Source organism: Oncorhynchus mykiss, chromosome 26 (assembly GCF_057628025.1).
Source record: "Oncorhynchus mykiss isolate SJ-2025 chromosome 26, ASM5762802v1, whole genome shotgun sequence".
Taxonomy (NCBI): domain Eukaryota; kingdom Metazoa; phylum Chordata; class Actinopteri; order Salmoniformes; family Salmonidae; genus Oncorhynchus; species Oncorhynchus mykiss.
Genome location: NC_143047.1, coordinates 17,401,900 through 17,423,406, shown reverse-complemented (window position 1 = coordinate 17,423,406; position 21,507 = coordinate 17,401,900). Strand labels below are relative to the sequence as shown.

General features: G+C 41.2%; 1 protein-coding gene across 1 annotated transcript in view; it reads left to right on the top strand.

Moving 5' to 3' along the window:
- Window positions 1–210: 210 nt before the first annotated feature.
- Window positions 211–21,507, top strand: part of LOC110506505 (putative NADPH-dependent quinone oxidoreductase VAT1L) — a 32,655-nt gene continuing 11,358 nt past the window's right edge. The window contains exons 1-7 of the mRNA XM_021586160.3: window positions 211–534; window positions 1,535–1,664; window positions 1,923–2,138; window positions 3,336–3,478; window positions 5,164–5,267; window positions 8,524–8,579; window positions 8,725–8,919. Coding sequence (XP_021441835.3) covers window positions 305–534; window positions 1,535–1,664; window positions 1,923–2,138; window positions 3,336–3,478; window positions 5,164–5,267; window positions 8,524–8,579; window positions 8,725–8,919 — 1,074 coding nt within the window. The 5' untranslated portion in view covers window positions 211–304. The remainder of the gene's footprint in view (window positions 535–1,534; window positions 1,665–1,922; window positions 2,139–3,335; window positions 3,479–5,163; window positions 5,268–8,523; window positions 8,580–8,724; window positions 8,920–21,507) is intronic.

The following is a 21,507-nucleotide window of genomic DNA, read 5'->3' as shown; positions in this document are numbered from 1 at the left end:
AAATCCTTAAAGTATATATTTTTTTAGATGAATAATGTTACTGTCCCCTCTACAACAAACAATACTTAAATAGATGCAATTTTGTCCTTGAAACGTTTAATTGAGGAGTGCCAATATGGCGAGTGGTGGCTTCAAATCCTCTCATTGGCCAATCACAACACCAGCAATCCAAGGTTTATAAACATCTTTGGTGCGAATAGCCTCTCCTTCTTCCAAAAGAGAACTGATTCGGCTCATACTGCGCATTCTGAACTTGGAAGGAGGGAAGGACCAGTTACAAGCTCGAGCATCCCCTTCCAGCCCCATGAAGCCCACCGACATGGCTAAAGAAGGAACGGAGATGACAGAGGAAACTGAGCACATGATAGAGAAGAATGGAGCAAAAGAAACAGAACATGTAGTATCTGCAGGAGATACCAAAGAAATGCGAGCCGTAATACTTTCCGGTTTCGGGGGTCTCAACAAACTCCGGGTAACCAAGAAGGCGATGCCTGAGCCACAAGAGGGAGAAGTGAAAATTCGCGTCAAAGCATGGTAAACGTTGCATATTAAACTGTTGATTAATTGTTACATTGATGCCTGCCTAAATGATCTTAAAATATCAGTGATGCGAAGTTACCACATTCATACGTGTATTGCGACATGTTGCAGATTCCGATTCAGTATGGGCGAGCCATGAATAAATCTTCAATTAAAGTAGGTTCAACTCGACCTGTATAGTTTGTAAAAGTGATTCGAGAAAAGGACTCATTGCATTCATGAAGCCACATGCCCTCTGATGTTTCACTGTTTGTGTAGATTATTAATAAGGACTGTCTGTGGACCAATCATGCAAATGAAAAGCAAAAACACCTGAAATGTTGGAATGAATTACAATTTGGCGAGATATTTTTTTTTGCTTGGCTTGTTCTTGACTGATAATCTTAATCAGTTTTTATTGGCCAAGGCAGAAGGAGGAATAGTTACTGTAAATACCTCAAGCCAGTTGAAATGGATTTTCTCTTTACAACTGGCTCATACAAAGTCCTACAGTTGTGGTATTTGTGCTCTATTCTCTTATGATAGGCTACTTGGCATTTAGTAAGGATATTCTGTTGAGGGATTGAATAATTGTCTTTAGTCCAACCATATTGTTTTATTGATAATATTTAAATCCATAATAAATACACGTAAACTATACTTTCAACAAGTGGCATGCAATTTTTTCGTAAGAGGGAGCGCCTATTACAGATATGCTCTATCACAGATTGGCTATTCATTGTTCAGTGCATGTGAATCACCATGGCCTTGGAACTGTAGCCAGTTTTAATAGTCTGGAATTCAAGTATGGGTTTGTAGATGTCAAACAGTTTGTGTTGTAAATTTATGACTGCTAAGGCTTTTATTTAGTAACATATTTTAAGTCTAAGTAACATTTATCGAATAGTGAAAATGTCCATCATGCATTATTGTGTCTTCTCCAATCACCTAAGTTAAAAATAAATAACTTTGCTTGATTGTGAGGTTTATATCAATGAGACGTTTACTGTTGCAGTGGCTTGAACTTCCTGGATCTTATGGTGCGTCAAGGTAATATTGACAATCCTCCGAAAACTCCACTTGTCCCTGGATTTGAATGTTCTGGAATAGTTGAGGCGATGGGAGGAAACACCAAGGGATTCGAGGTCAGTGAATCCAGATCACAGTATGTCACAGAATTATGTCATGGATTAGTAGCACAACTATATTGATCTCACTTTGCATTTTTACCTCCCAAATGATTGATTTGTGTTCCAGTTTGAAATGGTTAATGTTGATATTTTGAAATGCATTGGTCAGAGTAGCATGTGAGGTTTGTTGCATTTCTAAAACAAACCTGTAACCATGTCACCTCTCAAATCTGCATTTATCATATTTTATAGCTTACCCTTTCCTCTCTCCAGATAGGAGACCGGGTTATGGCTTTTGTAAATTACAACGCCTGGGCAGAGGTGGTTTGCACACCGCTGGATTACGTCTATAACATGCCTGATGATATGACATTTCCTGAGGCAGCGGCCTTCTCCATGAACTTCGTGGCTGCCTACATGATGCTGTTTGAGGTTGCCAATCTCAGAGAGGGGATGTCAGTATTGGTCCACTCAGCAGGGGGGGGTGTGGTAAGTCAACTCCCGAAAGGAGGTGGAAAGAAAAACACAGCATCTCCTGAAAATGATATCAGTGATGTTACTATAGATACCGCCAAGGTGTGTATCTCTGGTGGTTCTTGAGGGTAACAGCCTGTGGCTATTATCAGACAGCTCAGATGCTGTTTTACATAATGCTCTATTCATGATTGAAGATGATGGTGAGATGTGGCTGAGAAAACGACATCTAGGAAAGATGTGACTGTGGTTGAAGATAGTGTGTCTGGGCTGTGCTGGTTACAGTATATATGCACACAGACTCTTCAAATTTAATATTTTTTTTTACAAGACATTGAATTATCAGGCGCATGTAGCAAATTTCCCTTTAGCGAAAGCACTGTTAGTGATTCCCAGCTTTAATAATTAAACATAACTAGAGATGTAACTCTAGTCTAGAGATGCTCCTACAGACTGTAATTCATTTATTTTTATATTTTTTTGATTTTACCTTTATTTAACCAGGTAGGCTAGTTGAGAACAAGTTTTCATTTGCAACTGCGACCTGGCCAAGATAAAGCATAGCAGTGTGAACAGACAACACAGAGTTACACATGGAGTAAACAATTAACAAGTCAATAACACAGTAGAAAAAAAGGAGAGTCTATATACATTGTGTGCAAAAGGCATGAGAAGGTAGGCGAATAATTACAATTTAGCAGATTAACACTGGAGTGATAAATGATCAGATGGTCATGTACAGGTAGAGATATTGGTGTGCAAAAGAGCAGAAAGTAAATAAATAAAAACAGTATGGGGATGAGGTAGGTAAAAATGGGTGGGCTATTTACCGATAGACTATGTACAGCTGCAGCGATCGGTTAGCTGCTCAATTCATGAACAACCTCTTACAGTGTGTCAACATACAGTAGAGCGACTGCTCAGATTTCAGACTGATGCACACAATGGGGTATAACTCTGTTGTTTAATTCACACATGTAGTACCATACTGTAGTGGAGATGGACAAGAAAACATTTACTGTCTTTACCTAGTGTGTTGAATGATTAGAACAGGATGAGAATAATTATTATAATTATTTTTCATATCAAATATGGATTATGGTTGGTAAAGCTGTGATGCATAACCTGTGGAAATGTCATTGTCTGGATTGGCCTTGTGTAATTGTGTCTGTGTCTTGGAGAGTCTGACTGGGATTGTGTGGTGTTTTTCAGGGTCAAGCTGTGGCTCAGCTGTGCTCCACTATACCCAGCGTGACCGTGTTTGGAACGGCCTCATCTTTCAAACATGAATCCATCAAAGACTCTGTGACCCACCTCTTCGACAGAAATGCTGATTATGTACAAGAAGTTAAAAAGTAAGGTTTGTTTTTTGTTCTACAATAGCAATTATTGGGATAAAACCTTCTTCTAAACATAGAGCTGCAGAGGTAATTGTTCTACTCAATTTTTATGAATAAGACTAATTTGTTAGCAAATGTGTAATTTCGTTGGATCTTACAGGTTTATTAAAATATGTTTAGATATAATTTCACATAATTACTAATAATCTCTTTTGGTTATAATGTGCAATTTGATATGTACATATGAAATGATAATGTGATAACGTAGAACACAGAGCATGTAGAGCTCAGGGAGGATGCAGATGTTAGTCGATGCCATATTTGGACGTGTGTGGCTGCGGTCCCTATGGCAACACGCAGTTCGTCTCCGAGAGCAACGGCAGTGTGTGGGGCAGAGTGCTCAGAGGCTCTCTGAAGGCAACCTGCAACAGGCTGTCTGCTGGGGACGTGGAACAGCTGGGCCAATCAGGAAAGCGCCCTGATGCCTCATAAATACTATGCCCATTCAGATCACTCTGTATGTCGTTGTCTTGTCTGTTCCAAACATATTACTCACCATATGTCTGCTGCAGGGGGACAAGAGAGAGCCATGAGAAAATTAGTTTTGATCAGTCATGGAAATAAAATTGCTGAAAACAAATTGGCTCCCTATTTAAAAAGAAGATGGAGAGCAAGCTTTGGAGGAAAAATACTGGAGTTTTAGTGTAGGTACAGACAACTAGCGCAAAAATAATATTGCGATATTGTCATAACGATACGATATATCGTTCAAAAATAATATCCCGATATGTAACTGTATGGATTTAGTCTCCCGTCGCTAATTATCTTGTTTGATTGACAATCACTGCAATCCGTAGGGATGCTGCCACCTCAATAGGAGACAATCAGAAAATAACCCTCTATGCCAAGGCTAACTTCATGTCTACTGTCTAATTGGAATAGTGTTTTGGAGGTGAGTCATGCAGTCAGGAGGCTTAAAGCATGTCCATCCGATAATCACATTCTGAATTTATTCTGAAGTGCTTTATAAATGCATACATTCAACCAAGCTTTCCTCTTGAGTTCCTTTCTTAAGGAGCCTAATCCCTGGTTCCCCCTCAGTACTTATTGACAGAGGCAGAATACTGTCTGCCTGCATATCACAATGGTAGTAAATACAGCCATATCAGAGGGAGAGGCAGATTAATAAGCCTTTCATCTCCGTGGCCCCACATTCCTCTCAGGATCAAGAGAAAAGCTAAATTAAATAGGTCTTAAGTCGCTCCTTTTCTAATATGCAAGGCCATGAGCATCATAAGACCCCCGAGCAGTTTAGCCAAGCAGGCGGTCAGACCACCAGGCAGAAAGGAAGGCTATAGGACCCCTTGATCAGAACATGCCTCTCATTCTTTCTTTCACATTGGTGCTCTTAAGTGAGTCATGCCACGAAAAATCGCACTGATGGTTAGCCTGTCCAATGCTTTTAATACTGTATCACTTGAAATCAAGAGTGGAATCTGATGGAACAAAGGGCTGATCGAATTGTCAATAAAGTGGATTGTTTAGTATTTGCTAAAAATATATAAGTGTAACTATTGAAATCTGAACTAAACATTGAATGACTAATAGATTGATAGGCGTCTGATGAAGCCTGTAGTTGGGGCTGTCTGTAAATGAGGAACGTGTTGATTCTCGTTAATTGAATATCCTGTATTTGGTAGGATCTCTCCAGAGGGAGTGGACATCGTCCTGGACTGTCTGTCTGGGGAGAACACTGGTAAAGGCCTCGGTCTGCTGAGACCTCTGGGAACCTACATCCTCTACGGTTGGTGTCCTATCAGGATGCTACTCATAAATTTGCTACATTGTGCCACCAGTATCGCACATAAGACTCTTGAGATATGATGTGGTGTTAGCCTGTGAATGATGAAGTATCTTGAGTGACATTTTTAATTTAGAAGATTTCAAACTTACTGACAGGTATTGTAAATAGGTTAGGCACCATTGTACTTGTGCTATACTGTACATATACACTGCCTTCAATAAGTATTCACACCCCTTGACTTATTCCATATCTGTTGTTTTACAGCCTGAATTCAAAATGGATTAAATAAATAAAAAAATCTCACTCATCTTCACACAATACCCCGCAATGACAAAGTGAAAACATATTTTTAGAAATGTTAGCAAATTTATTCAAAATTAAATACAGAAATATCTCATGTACTTAAGTATTCACACTCCTGAGTCAATACATGTAGCGGCAGATAGCCTAGTGGTTATAGCGTTGGGCCAGTAACCGAAAGGTTGCTAGATCGAATCCCCGAGCTGACAAGGTAAAAATCTGTCGGTCTGCCTTGCAACTGTCATTGTTATTAAGAATTTGTTCTTAACTGACTTGCCTAGTTAAATAAAAGTTAAATTTAAAAAATGTAAAACATTTGGCAGCAATTACAACTGTGAGTCTTTCTGCAAACCTGGATTGTACAATATTTGCCCATTTATTCTTTAAAAAAAAAATAGTTGTTGATCATTACAAGACATAGATTTTCAAGCAGATTTAAGTCAAAACGGTAACTTTCCACTCAGAAACATACACTGTTTTCTTGGTAAGCAACTTCAGTGTAGATTTGGCCTTGTGTTTTATATTGTTGTCCTGCTGCAAGGTGAATTCATCTCCCAGTGTCTGGTGGAACAAGGTTTTACTGTAGGATTACTGTAGGATTTGCCTGTGCTCCATTCTCTATGTATTCTGTATTCTGAAAAACTCCCCAGTCCTTAATGATTACCATAACTTGATGCAGCCACCACCACTATGCTTGAAAATATGGAGAGTAGTACTCGGTAATGTGTTGTATTAGATTTGCCCCAAACATAATACTTTGTATTCAGGACAAAAAGTTTTTTGCATTATTACTTTAGTGTCTTGTTGCAAACTGGATGCATATTTTTAAATAGTTCTGTTCAAGATTCCTTAGTATTGTAGAGTAACTACAATGTTGTTGATCAATCCTCAGTTTTTTCCTATCACAGCCATTAAACTCTGTAACTGTTTTAAAGTCACTATTGGCATGGTGAAATCCCTGAGCGGTTTCCTTCCTCTCCGGCAACTGAGTTAGAAAGGACACCTGTATATTTGTAGTGACTGGGTGTATTGATACACCATCCAAAGTGTGATTCATAACTTCACCATGCTCAAAGGGATATTCAATGTCTGCTTTTTATAAAAAAACATTTACCCATCTACAAATAGGTGCCCTTCTTTGCAAGGCATTGGAAACCTCCCTGGTCTTTGTAATTGAATCTGTATTTCAAATGCACTGCTCGACTGAGGGACCTTACATATAATTGTATGTGTGGGTTACAGAGATGAGGTAGTAATTCAAAATTCATGTTAAAAACTATTAATCCACCCAGAGTCCATGCAACTACTTACACTACTTGACCAAAAGTATGTGGACACCTGCTAGTCAGACATCTCATTCCAAAATCATGGGCATTAATATGGAGTTGATCCCCCCTTTGCTGCTATAACAGCGTCCACTCTTCTGGGAAGGCTTTCCACTAGATGCTGGAACATTGCTGTGGGGACTTGCTTCCGTTCAGCCAAAAGAGCATTAGTGAGGTCGGGCACAGATGTTGGGCAATTAGGCCTGGCTCACAGTCTGTATGGACTTCGCTTTGTGCACAGGGGCATTGTCATGCTGAAATAGGAAAGGTCCTTCCCCAAACTGTTGCCACAAAGTTGGAAGCATAGAATCATCTAGAATGTATGCTGTAGCATTAAGATTCCCTTAACTGTATCTAAGGAGCCTAGCCTGAACCATGAAAAATAGCCCCAGACCATTATTCCTCATCCACCAAACTTTACAGTTGGGACTATGCATTCGAGCAGGTAGCATTCTCCTGGCATCCGCCAAACTCAGATTTGTCCGTCGGAAGGCAAGATGGTAAAGTGCGCTTCATCACTCCAGAGAATGCATTTCCACTGCTCCTGAGTCCAATGGCGGTGAGCTTTACACCACTCCAGCCGACGCTTGACATTGCGCATGGTGATCTTAGGCTTGTGTACGGCTGCTAGTCCATGGAAACCCATTTCATGAAGCTCCCGACGAACAGTTCTTGTGCTGACGTTGCTACCAGAGGCATTTTGGAACTCGGTAGTGGGTATTGCAACCGAGGACAGACGATTTTTACGCGCTACGCACTTCAGCAGTCAGCGGCCCCGTTCTGTGAGCTTGTGTGGCCTACCACTTCGCTGCTGAGCCGTTCCTCCTCCTAGACGTTTCCACTTCACAATAACAGCACTTACAGTTGACCGGGGCAGCTCTAGCAGGGCAGAAATGTGTTGTTTGTCTATGGAGATTGCATGGCGGTGTGCTCGATTTTATACACCTGTGTGGCTGAAATAACTGAATCCACTAATTTGAAGGGGTGTCCATATACTTTTGTATATATAGTGTGTGTGACTTGTTAAGCACATTTTTACTCCTGAACTTGTTTAGGCTTGCCATAACAAAGGGGTTGAATACTTGTTGACTCAAGACATTTCAGCTTTTCATAAAACAAAAATACAAAAATGGCTTTGACGTTATTGGGTACGAAAAATCGCAATTTAATCTATTTTAAATTCAGGCTTAAACACAACAAAATGTGGAAAAAGTCAACAGGTGTGAATACTTTCTGAAGGCACTGTTTCCTATGACATAGCTTAGACCACATATTTTTTTTACGTTTCTTGTAAGATATAGGCTCAAGCTCTTTCACCTTGTCTAAGGACACTTAGAATACAGATGGTCCTATTATTTAAAGGTAATATCCCTCCATCTACTCAATAGTCAATCTGGACAGTATGACAGTCGTGGAGTTGTAACACTAATGCGGCATGAATCAATTAATGGTATGACGGTGAACAGAGTTCATTAGCTGTGCCAGATCTAAAGGAGGCAACCACTCCTCCCCCACAATAACCCCTCTTCACCTCTCGGCTCTTTACGGTTCACCCATCACTTCAGCCCAACAGTTAACATCGCCACCCTGTCTCTCTCTATAAGCTTGTGCCTTTGTTTTTGTGTTTTCAGGCTCATCAAACATGGTGACCGGGGAAACAAAGAGTTTCTTCAGCCTTGCAAAATCTGTGAGTCAGAAATGCTGAGTCTCTCACTGAGTTTACTGAATGGAACAGTCTGTTTTAATATTTATCGGGGATTCATTACTTATAAATGAAACACAAATTCATTATTGGGGTAAGTGATGTGTGTGTCTTTGGTTTGACTCCCCAGTGGTGGCAGGTTGAGAAGGTGAACCCTATTAAACTCTACGAGGAGAACAAGGTCATTGCTGGATTCTCGCTGCTCAACCTCCTGTTCAAGCAGGGCAGGTGTGGGCAGGTGAAAACGGTGGTGGAGAAACTGTTCTCCCTCTACAACCAGAAGAAGATCAAACCTGTGGTTGACTCCCTTTGGGCACTGGAGGAGGTAAGTGGACAGCTGGTGGACAGGGACATTTCCCTGAACACATCTGGCATGATGTCTTTGACTGGCAGGTCTACTATACAGCCAATCTGGGAATGATCCACACGGTCACTAAGGAAACACAGATGGGTAGTAGGAAAGTTTTAGAGAAGGTGGTATGGAAACATCTTGGATGGAGTGTCATCTGTTGTTTGTCACTGTTCCGCTGTTAGTGGACATTGGTTCGGCCTGCAGATGGCAGGTGGGCCGTTGAGACCGGTTGCTTGTTTTGATGGCTGCAGTTATGTGACGTTCACATTCACGCCCACATGAATTCCATACATCAATCTCTCCATCTCTGCCAGTGCATCTCTCTGGGTGTCTGTTTTTCTCTTTCTGTTTCTACACCGTCACCAACTGTGTGTAAAGAAACACAAATGTGACATTTGGGTGTTTCACACATTCTGCTATTTCTGTGGACTTGATAGTGGAGCTGCTCGTGGTTAGCAGGCAGCTCAGCACAGAGGGTCATAGATTCATTTATTGAGACAACACTCCTGCTGCTATGAGGTAGATGATTGGTGGTTTAATTATTCACAAGATCCCCTGCTGATAGAACAGTGAAAGGCTTTTCCTCTCCATTCATATTACTGGTGTTTACACTCAGTTATATTTCTTTATACACATATATATATACAGATATTGACCAAAATCTGTTTCAAGTAAAAAAATGTATAGACAAATTAATGTATAGACAAATTATTTCTGTCCTTCCTATCGAATGTCCGAAACACTACTGTACATTTCATTTATCCATTCCAGGAAATGTGAATAGTTTCTCTGGTAAGGCTGACATGTTGTTATTTGAGTAGAAACAGTCAAGGAGATACAGTGTGTCATGTAATTTAACTGAATTACATTGTGTTGGTCAGGTGGCCAGTTCAAGTCACAGAGCTGACCTCTCTGATTCAGAGGGGATGGGTTAAAAGCGGAAGTAAAGTTTTGGTTGTGTGCACTAGACCAGTGGTTCCCAAACTTTTTATAGTCCTATACCCCTTCAAACATTCAACCTCCAGCTTTGTACGCCCTCTAGCACCAGGGTCAGCGCACTCTCAAATGTTGTTTTTTGTCTTCATTGTAAGCCTGCCACACACACACACTATACAATACATTTATTAAACATAAGAATGAGTGTGAGTTTTTTGTCACAACCCGGCTCGTGGGAAGTGACAAAGAGCTCTTATAGGACCTGGCACAAATAATAATAATCAATAATTTTGCTCTTTATCTCACCATCTTAAAAATAAAACCTTATTTGTTCATTGAAAATTGTGAATAACTGACCACAGGTTAATGAGAATGGTGTGCTTGAAAGGATGCACATAACTCTGCAATGTTGGGTTGTATTGTATTGGAGAGAGTCTGTCTTAAATCATTTTCTACACACAGTCTGTGCCTTTATTTAGTTTTCATGCCAGGGAGGACTGAGAATCCACTATCACATAGGTACGTCGTTGCAAAGGGTATCAGTGTCTTAACAGCGCGATTTGTCAAGGTTAGGATACTCTGAGCGTAGCCCAATCCAGAAATCTGGCAGTGACTTCTGACTAAATTCAATTTTCACAGTTTTCGATGAGTCTCTCTTGTTCAGATATCAGGACTGGAGGCAGGGCATGAAAGGGACAACGAATCCAGTTGTTTGTGTCATCCGTTTCGCGAATATACCTGCATAATTGTGCACCCAACTCCAGTGCTTCCATATATCACATTTGACATTGTCCGTAAGCTTGAGTTAATTTGCACACAAAAAATCATACAATGATGGAAAGACCTGTGTGTTGTCCTTGTTAATGCAGACAGAGAACTTCTTAATCATAGCCTCAATTTTGTCCCGCACATTGAATGTAGTTGCGGAGAGTCCCTGTAATCTTAGATTCAGATCATTCAGGCGAGAAAAAACGTCACCCAGGTAGGCCAGTCATGTGAGAAACTCGTCATCATACAAGTGGTCAGACAAGTGAAAATGATGCTCAGTAAAGAAAACTTTAAGCTCGTAGGCTTAAATTCAAACAAATGTGTCAATACTTTGCTCCTTGATAACCAGCGCACTTCTGTATGTTGTAAAAGCGTTACATGGTCGCTGCCCATATCATTGCATAGTGTAGAAAATACACGAGAGTTCAGGGGCCTTGCTTTAACAAAGCATTTTCACTGTAGTGTCCAAAACGTCTTTCAAGCTGTCAGGCATTCCTTTGGTAGAAAGAGCCTCTCTGAGGATGCTGGAGTGTACCCAAGTGGTGTCGGGAGCAACTGTTTGCACGCGCGTTACCACTCCACTATGTCTCCCTGTCATGGCTTTTGCATCATCAGTACAGATACCAACACATCTTGACCAACAAAGTCCATTTGATGTCACAAAGCTGTCCAGTACTTTAAAAATATCCTCCCCTGTTGTCCTGGTTTCCAGTGGTTTGCAGAAGAGGATGTCTTCCTTAATTGACCCCCCATAAACGTAACGGACATATACCAGGAGCTGTGCCAGGCCCGACATATCTGTTGACTCATCCAGCTGTAACGCATAGAATTCACTGGCTTGTATGCGAAGCAGTAATTGTTTCAAAACATCTCTTGCTATGTCACTGATGCGTCATGAAACAGTGTTGTTTGATAAAGGCATTGTCTGTAAAGTTTTCTTTTGGCCTTGTCCACCAGCATTGTCCCAGCCATATCCGCGGCAGCAGGTAGAATTAAAGTCCAACGTCCCTGTCTGTTGTTAGGTGCTTTCCCGGGTAAGGAGGCAGTAGCTCTTCGGCTGCATCAGATTCACAACTGTCAGTGTCCATGCTAACAACAAATGTATTATTTCTGATGCTAGCATTGGATGTGCTCGTGGAAGCAGAACAACTTGTGTCGTCGACAGGTGCAGGTGTAGTACTGCTGGTAGTAGCAGTACCACCAGTAGAGCAGGTATGTGTCTCTATGGACACGGGCCTTACTTTTTTTTAACCATTTATCAATTTTTGAGCAAGCGGAATGAGCAGCAGCTACTTTTGGCTACATACTGACCGTTAGTGGAATTCCCACAAGAGAGAAGTGGTTAATGTGATTGGATGCTAATTCTTTGACTAGGCTACCTGTATTTGACATTGTGTTGTTATTTTGCTGAACACTAGACTGTTTAATTTTATTTTTGGCAGTGAAACGAGGCTACTTATGTGAGGAAAAAACTCACCCAAATGTATAGACCCGTTGAAAAATATAAATGGACTGTTTGAAAATGTGAAATAAATAAATAAAATGTGTATTTTATTAAATAAATATATACACATTTTATATATATATATATATATATATATATCTTTTAAAAAATATTTATTTTATTTTAAATGTGAATCACATTTTTCTTTGTCTTACCCCCAGAGGCTGGTTTGGTACATGATTCTGTACAGTTCCAAAAGGGTTCTTCAGCTGTACCCATAGGAGAACCGTTTTGTTTCCAGGTAGAACTCTTTTGGGTTCCATGTTGAACCCTCCTTGGAAGGGGTTCTACCTGGAACAATAAAGTATTCTTCAAAGGGTTATCCTATGGAGATAGCCAAAGAACCCTAATTGGTTCTAAATAGCACCTTTTTTTCTAAGATGGGCTCCCTTGTGTTCAGAACACAGCCTTAGTTGAACAGCCACCTGTGACTTGCTTGAAGACAGTAAGCAATAAATAAAGGATTTATTTTATACTGAACAAAATTATAAACGCAACATGCAACAATTTCAACCATTTTACTGAGTCACAGTTCATAGAAGGAAATTAGTCAATTCAAATAAATACATTAGGCCCAAATCTATAGATTTCACATGACTTGGCAGGGGCACAGCAATGGGCGGGCCTGGCTTCCCAGTGGGTGGGCCTATGCCCACCCATGGCTGTGCCCCTGCCCAGTCATGTGAAATCTATAGATTTGGGCCTAGTGTATTTATTTGAATTGACTGATTCAGAATGTTTTTCCCCACGAAATAGTTTTATTACAGATAGAAATAGTCCTCAGTTTCATAGTTGTTCAGGTGGCTGGTCTCAGACAATTCCGCAAGTGAAGAAGCCGGATGTGAAATCAAATTCAAATAAAATTGTATTTGTCACATACACATGGTTATCAGATGTTAATGTGATTGTAACAAAATGCTTTTGGTTCTAGTTCCGACAGTGCAGTAATATCTAACAAGTAATTTAACAATTCCCCAACAACTACCTAATACACACAAATCTAAAGGGGTGAATGAGAATATGTAAGTATATGGATGAGTGATGGCCGAGCGGCATAGGCAAGGTGCAATAGATGGTATAAAATACAGTATATACATGTGAAATGAGTAATGTAAGATATGTAAACATTATTAAAGTGGCATTATTTAGAGTGCATTGTATAAAGTGACTAGTGATACATTTTTTAAAGTGACCAGTGATTGGGTCTCAATGTAGGCAGCAGCCTCTCTGAGTTAGTGATTACTGTTTAGTAGTCTGATGGCCTTGAGATAGAAGCTGTTTTTCATTCTCTCGCTCCCAGCTTTGATGCACCTATACTGACCCAGCCTTCTGGATGGTAGCGGTGTGAACAGGCAGTGGCTCGGATGGTTGATGTCCTTGATGATCTTTTTGGCCTTCCTGTGACATCGGGTGCTGTAGGTGCCCCCGGTGATGCGTTGTGCAGGCCACACCACCCTCTGGTGAGCCTTGTGGTTGAGGGCGGTGCAGTTGCCATACCAGGCTGTGATACAGCCTGAAAGGATGCTCTCGATTGTGCATCTGTAAAAGTTTATCGGGGTTTTGGGTGACAAGCCTAATTTCTTCAGCCTCCTGAGGTTGAAGAGGCATTGTTGCTTCTTCTTCACCACCACCTCACGTCTGTGTGAGTGTACCATTTCAGTTTGTCTGTGATGTGTACGCCGAGGAACTTAAAACTTTCCACCTTCTCCACTGCTGTCCCTTCGATGTGGATAGGGGGGTGCTCCCTTTGCTGCTTCCTGAAGTCCAAGATCATCTCCTTTGTTTTGTTGACATTGAGAGGTTGTTTTCCTGACACAACACTCCGAGGCCCTCACCTCCTCCCTGGAGGCTGTCTCGTCATTGTTGGTAATCAAGCCCACTACTGTTGAGTCATCTGCAAACTTGATGATTGAGTTGGAGGCGTGCATGGCTACGCAGTCATGGGTGAACAGGGAGTACAGGAGGGGGCTGAGTACGCACCCTTGAAGGTCCTGGGTGTGCGTGGTTTAACGTGACCTGCAGTTGTGAGGCCAGTTGGACGTACTGCCAAATACTCTAAAATGACTTTGTGGCTAATGGTAGGGCAACATTAAATTCTCTGGCAACTGCTCTGGTGGACATTCCTGCAGTCAGCATGCCAATTGTAAACTCCCTCAAAGCTTGAGACATCTGTGGCATTGTGTTGTGACAAAACTGCACATTTTAGTGTGGTCTTTTCTTGTCCCCAGCACAAGGTGTACCTCTGTAATGATCATGCTGTTTAATCAGCTTCTTTATATGCCACACCTGTCAGGTGGATGGATTATCTTGGCAAGGCGAAAATACTCAATAACAGGAATGTAAACAAATGTGTCCACAACCTTTCAGAGAAATAAGCTTTTTGTGCATATGGAACATTTCTGGGATTTTTAATTTCAGCTCATGAACCTTTGGACCAATACTTTTGTTCAGTAAAGATCCTTGTTTGCTTGGTTTATTGTTTTTCCTTTTGATCCTATCAGGTGTTGTGGTGGGAAAGTGACAGACTGACTCCCCACTATTCTGCATGGTTGTCATGGTTTCAGAAGTTGATCCATCCACAGCATTCTGCAAAGTCATGCCAGGGTGGTTGGCACCTTTAAATGCTCATACCAGAATAGGAAATAAAGGGATTGAGGAATTTTAAATCCCTAATTACAGATGTATCACACTTATATGACATACTGTAATAAGTTATAATTTTTTTCCAATCAAGATTTTGTATTTGGAAATAATGATCTAAATATTTGCCGTGAGGTCACTGTCTTCGAAATCAGTCATCCGAATAAACTTGAAATAAACATATAATGACAGTCAGTGGAATAAATGCTATCCTAGCATGTCAGCTACTTTGAGTTGATAAATTGACTTTTCTAAAAGGCTTCCCTATCTTAGTTCTGTCCATTATAAACATTATTGACTTACAGGCTTTCAGAGTGTTGACTAAACCTACAATCATTTTACTCTGGGGACTGCATGTACTTGTAATACTATTGACAATGAGATTACTCCTCGTGTGCAACAATAGTGCAGGCCTGAGTTGGTCAGAGAGACATGACTGACCTTCTGTATCCATATGGTCCCTTTCCATCAGGACATAATGTGATGTGTGATGAATTGAGCTCTGTCACCTGAATGCAGAACCACCGTTCCCCAGACATGGTTCTTATTAATCTCTGCTGTTCACATCCCCCAAGAGGGCTCTTCAGAACACATGTTCTCTATCTGGAAGCCTCCACCACACAGAGAGTTATGTTTTGGATGTGAAGGTGTGTTCTGCCTTATGCCGTCACAGCGTGGAAAAGTGTAATTTAGAAAGTAATGGAGATTAGTACCTGCTGCTCCATACTCATCATAAGATGTAATAACATACTAGCTACGTGGTCTGTATCACCTGACTGAGATGTCTGCAGACTCCGCACTGCCTGGAGCAAAACTACTCTGCTAATCTTGAGGAGACTGCAGCTGGTACCGCAGAAGAGGGCGAGAGAGTGTAAGGGCTGAGAGAGAGAGAGAGAGATAAATTAGTGAAGGTTAATGAGAAAGCAAGGGATAGTGGGGGATAGTGTTGTGAGAGAGAGAGGTTTGAAGGAGGCTTCAGTGTTGTAACATTTCACAGCATCGCTCACACTAAAGCTCAGCCCTAATAGTCATCCTTGTTTATGATCCTACTGTTCTGCTTGGAAACAATACCAGACCCAGAGGGGGAAATAGATGAGTTGGCCATGTCTTCTCCAAGCAATGTGAATCTTATTACCTGTGTTGTGGCCATGCTTTCTGGATGCCATTTAACCCCCTGAGCTGAAGATGATTATCTGGATACTTTCTATGACAGCAACAGTCATCATTCAACACCAGTGTGGCCAGGGGCCTCGCTGTGATTGTTTGGTATGGTCCTCTACCTTCTGTTCCACAGTAGTCATGAGGGAACTCATGCACCATCTCCCCGTGACATCCTGACCAGGGGATATCATTTTGTTCTCCACAGCCTCTTAATGTCTCTAGACTCAGATTTGTTTTGCAAAGCAATATATCAAACGGGTTTGCACAATGAAAATCAAGTTTACCTATAAGGCTTTTGTCTTGGAGAAAGGCAATGATGTGTTTCTGTCTTTTTTTCTTCCTCTGCTTTGAAGAGTGGCTTTGAAGCCACAGATTTCAATTACTACAAACTATTTCTGAACGCCCTGAGCATCACAGAGGCAATTCTCTCCTGTGCCCGTGAGTCAAGTGATGTCCTGGAGAGGTTCATAATAAAGTTGAGGGGGCTATTAGAGGAATGCAGCCGGAGAATGCACAAAGCTCCCCCCTAGAGATGCACATCAACCAGCTGTATCCTGCTCCTCCAAACCCGTCAGTCTTTCACAGCACTCCAGGAAATGAACACCCCTCCAGAAACACAACTCTAGTATGCTTTATGCTGTGCTGCTCACTCAGGGAAGAACCCATTTTTACCTTGGGCCACATCCATTTGTCTGTTGCCTAGGAATTGTCAGTGACCTGACACCTGAATGCATATCGGTTGTTTTCGGACAGTTGTTTACTGTTGTTGCAGAGCTCTCCCTCCCAACCAGCCTGGCTGTTCCACTTTGCTCCCTGACGCCTCAGATCTGGCATTGGCAGGAGGCAGGCAAGGCAGCTCTGGACAATCTGATTTATGGTCCTCTCAGACAGCACTTGTTAAAACTCAGCACCAGCAGTGTTTTCCCCTCACCAGCCTATCAGGCAGAAGGCCATTACTGACACTGGCATTACTCAGGATGTACTACCACCGTAGCCAGGCTACAGATAACCCAAGCCTCAGTAGATTCACTAGTCCACCTTGTCCTGGAAATATGTTTCGATTTTTTCATTAATGAGACTGTCATGGTTAAAGTCTGCTGAGTTGGCACCTACATCTTGTGTAACACAAGCTTGAACCACACTTCCAATGCTTTAATGCTGTCGTCTGTATCCTATCTGTATCCTATCCTACAGCCGAGAAGTATTCTCAACACAGCACCTTTTCTGTCGCTACTTGTTGCCCAGTGGACTTCTGCTCCGCTGTCTCGTGTCACTAACTGAGCTACAGCATTAGTATTACGTGGTTGTATATCACGGCACAGCTCTCGGTTTGGCCACACCAGATCTGGCGTTACCTCCCCGGCTGAGCCAAGCTTGGCACTGTTGCCATAGGAACCAAGGCCCTGCATTGAGAAACAGGCCGGAGTGTAGCCAGGGATCTCTCCGAACGTGAGGGTGGGAAGAGAGTGACCAGGCTGCCACAACCTGTTATGACACCCTAGAGACATTTTCACTGACCAGTGACCTGTAGGACTGTGAAATCTATCAGCAGCATGTGGGCTCTCAGACACACTGAAATGAGCCGTGCTAAGACAGGCATGTATTATGGGTTGTTATCATTGTTAGCTACTGATTCCACCACATGGTCTGATCATTCCTGTTTATTTCAGTGATTCAAATGGCTGTTGTCATCCACCCCATGTTTGCTCTGGCTCCTGCACCTTTCTATTACCACTATCATGTAAATGAAGGCTCTTAAATCTTGGCCTTAGCTACGCTTGTTGATTTAATGACCTCACACCTGGCAAACCTGGCCTGTGTAAGACAGCATGATGAACACAGTCCTCTCCTCTCGTAGTAGGCAGTAAGCTGAATGTGCCCAAATGGCAAAGGAACTGAAGCCCCCAGAAAAGGTTGTTTACTGTTATCTGTTCATCTGTAATACATGGAGGAAAATGGATGGCTGACTCGTATTGGTGAATTGTTCATAAACATGTGAAATGATAGACATTAATGTTATTCATCTCTGTGCAGTCCAACTGATTTGCAGAGATGAATTGAACAGCATGTAAACGGCTGTAAATAACTAGATAATATCACTGTGATTCCTAAACCCTATTCACTTTGATTAAATCTATTTTTAATAATGTAACTTTTTTCCTTATATGCACAGCATTGGAAATATGAATTTCTGTATCACTTGACTGAGTGGACTATTTTCCTCTGCATTGTTAAATGTGTCAAGTCAAGATATCTCAACATGTGTCCATCACAGCACACCGTGTTTCCTTCAGGTGATCGACGGGAGCTTGTGAATTTTCTAACTATAATAATAGCACATCAGAATTTCCAGAATAATGACAGTTTCTCTTTTCCTCCATTAAGAAGTCTGAAATGTCACTTGTGATAATGCCACTTGTGATAATGCACTTCTATTTTTTGTGGCTATTAGCAGGCCTTTTGGGTATTTCCAATCCACAGATGTGGTAGACATTTTTAGATGGGATATCTTTATTTCTGCTGACAACATCCCAATTTGAAGACTATTAGTACATTTTCAAAAAGACAAGCTTAGCTTTCCCACTCAGTACTGTACTATCTTTTTCAAATGCACGTGCAGGAAGTATTTACACCCCTTGACTAATAATTGTTACATCCTGAGTTTAAAATGGATTAAATTGAGAATTTGTGTCACTGATCTACACACAATACCTAATAATATCAAAGTGGAATTATGTTTTTCTAAATATTTAGTAGTGGTGGCTGCATCATGTTGTGGGTATGCTTGTAATCATTAAGGATTGTGGAGTTTTTCAGGATACAAAATACACTCAATGGAGCTAAGCACAGGCACAATCCTAGAGGAAAACCTGCTTCAGTCTACTTTCCACCAGACACTGGGAGATTAATTCACCTTCCAGCAGGACAATAACCTAAAACACAAGGCCAAATATACACTGGAGTTGCTTACCAAGAAGACAGTGAATGTTCCTGAGTGGCTGAGTTACTTGTCTAGAAATGATTAACAACCAATTTGACAGAGCTTGAAGATTTTGAAAAAAAAAAGAATAGTCGTCAAAAATTGTACAATCCAGTTGTGCAAAGTTCTTAGAGATTTACCCAGAAAGACTCACAGCTGTAAACGCTGCCAAAGGTGATTCTAACATATATTGACTCAGTGGTGTGAATACTTATGTAAATTAGATATTTAAAAAAATATATATACACAAAAGTTTGGGGTAACTTAGAAATGTCCTTGTTTTTGAAGGAAAAGCTATTTTTTTGTCTATTAAAATAACATCAAATTGATCAGAAATACAGTGTAGACATTGTCAATGTTGTAAATGACTATTGTAGATGGAAATTGTAGACTTTATGGAATATCTACATAGACGTACAGAGGCCCATTATCAGCAACAATCACTCCTGTGCTCCAATGGCACGTTGTGTTAGCTAATCCAAGTTTATCATTTTAAAAGGCTAATTGATCATTAGAAAACCCTTTTGCAATTATGTTAGCACAGCTGAAAACTGTTGTCCTTGATTTTAATCAGAACGTTTCTAAGTGACCTCAAACTTTTGAACGGTAGTGTATATTTCTAAAACCATGTTTTCACTTTGTCATTATGGGGTATTGTGTGTAGATGGGTGTGAAAAAAATGCTATTTAATCCTTTTTGAATTCAGGCTATAACAAGAACATGTGGAGTAAGTCCAGGGGTATGAGTACTTTCTGAAGGCACTGTATTTTAAAAGGAACATATGCTTTGTCCTCTTACTAGCACACCATAGAACAGCAGTCTTGCCAAATTCAATGAAAACCTACTTTTGTTGTTGTGGGACAATGATCTGAAAAGAACTTGGCCACACTGGCCACCATAAACACATTGAAAGTCTTGGGAACCCACATCCAGTTTAATCTTCTCCATGTCAGCATTTTCCTTTTCAGATTTTAGATTCACTCTAGCTCACATGGTGACAAGATTCTGTTATTTGGTGGCACAAAGGGAGGTCTTTTTTGCGTGGTGAAAAAATATTTTCCGTTATAAAGCTTTTGTAACACAGGTCTATTGATGCTATGGCTTTGGTTACCTCTCTTGCTCTCAAGCAATTTCCTATGCTACAAACATCTGTCGTGGAAAAATTCTTACACAGGGACACTCAAAGTCAATCTTAAATGAATCATTGTTTATTGTCTTCGCGCTGGAGAGGTTCCAACCAACTCAATGCACCATAGAACACATGTCTGTCAGAAGCTCTTCCTGGGCAGTCCCAGCAGTTGTCTTATATACAGCTATACACAGACAAGTTATATTTGCATGATTTAGCATAATTAATTAATCATTATCGTTTTGTTTCATTCATGGGACCGACCAATACTGTTTCATAACATGTGACAGACCTCATGAGGCTTCTCCTCTCTAAGCTGAGACCTTAACTGAGATATCGTTTGTTCGTTCTCAAAACAACGTCTGGGCGTACTGCCAAATTGCCGTTACTGATAAGAGGAGGATTTGTTCAGTCAACCACTTGCATGAACACAGACATTGGTTTATATAACAGCACATGAATAGAACACAGAAATGAGTTATAAGCACAAACATTCAAATTCCCATTACACACCTCCGCCTGAACCAGCTATAATATGACTGACAATGTAATCGTCTTCTTCAGAATTTCTGCCTTTCCTGTCATTTGGGGTCTTGTTAATGTTGGAATCTATTAGAAGTTGTGACAGTAGCTGTGTGCCTAGAGATCGATCTCCTGTGTGAGGCTGGTGTGGGATGCCGTGGCCTTTTCCTGCTGTGGGAGGAGGATCTGTTCATTAACCAGCTGCCCACATTCATCTGGGAGGACCGCTCTCTGCTAACATTCAGATTACAGCTGCCTGATAACGAATGTTAAGTAATTTATCAAGCCTGACAATGCTTTTTCGGAAAGGGCCTTCTGATCCTCATAGGCTTGGCACTCACCGGTACGACACATCACAATGCTACCTCTGGCATGGTCTCAGAAAGGAATTCCAAGATATGACTGTTTAACATCGCAGGGACTTTATGCAGCCATACCTGGTTGTGTAAGCAGAAGCTTTTCCGTAAAGTCCATTCGGAAGTTATTTTTGTGGTTTGTTGGTGAAATGAGTTGTGCAATTGTCAGCAGTTGTGGGAGGACAGATACTGTAGCTGTCTATGGAGATCTCCGTGATGTTGTCTTGGGAGGATATCGTGCAGCATGTGAGTTTCAGCTTTGTATGAGCGAGGGAGAGAGAGAGAGAGAGAGAAAGGGAAAGGTGTGTTTATGAGATGTTTTGTATTTTTCCTGGGAACCCTGTGCTCTGCTGTCAGTGAGGTTTGGCGTGAAATGCAGGGTATTCTCTGGATCCACAGCCCATGAAGAGCCTCATTAAAGGGAAGTGGGGTGGCGAGCCAGAGGAAAAGACTCCCATTGCTTGTGTGCGTGGGATGAGAATTCAGGGGCCGTTGGTTAGTGTAAATGCTGAGCCTGGAAAACGGTTCTCGCCTGGGTGGAGGGTGTGTCTTCAGAATGGAATGA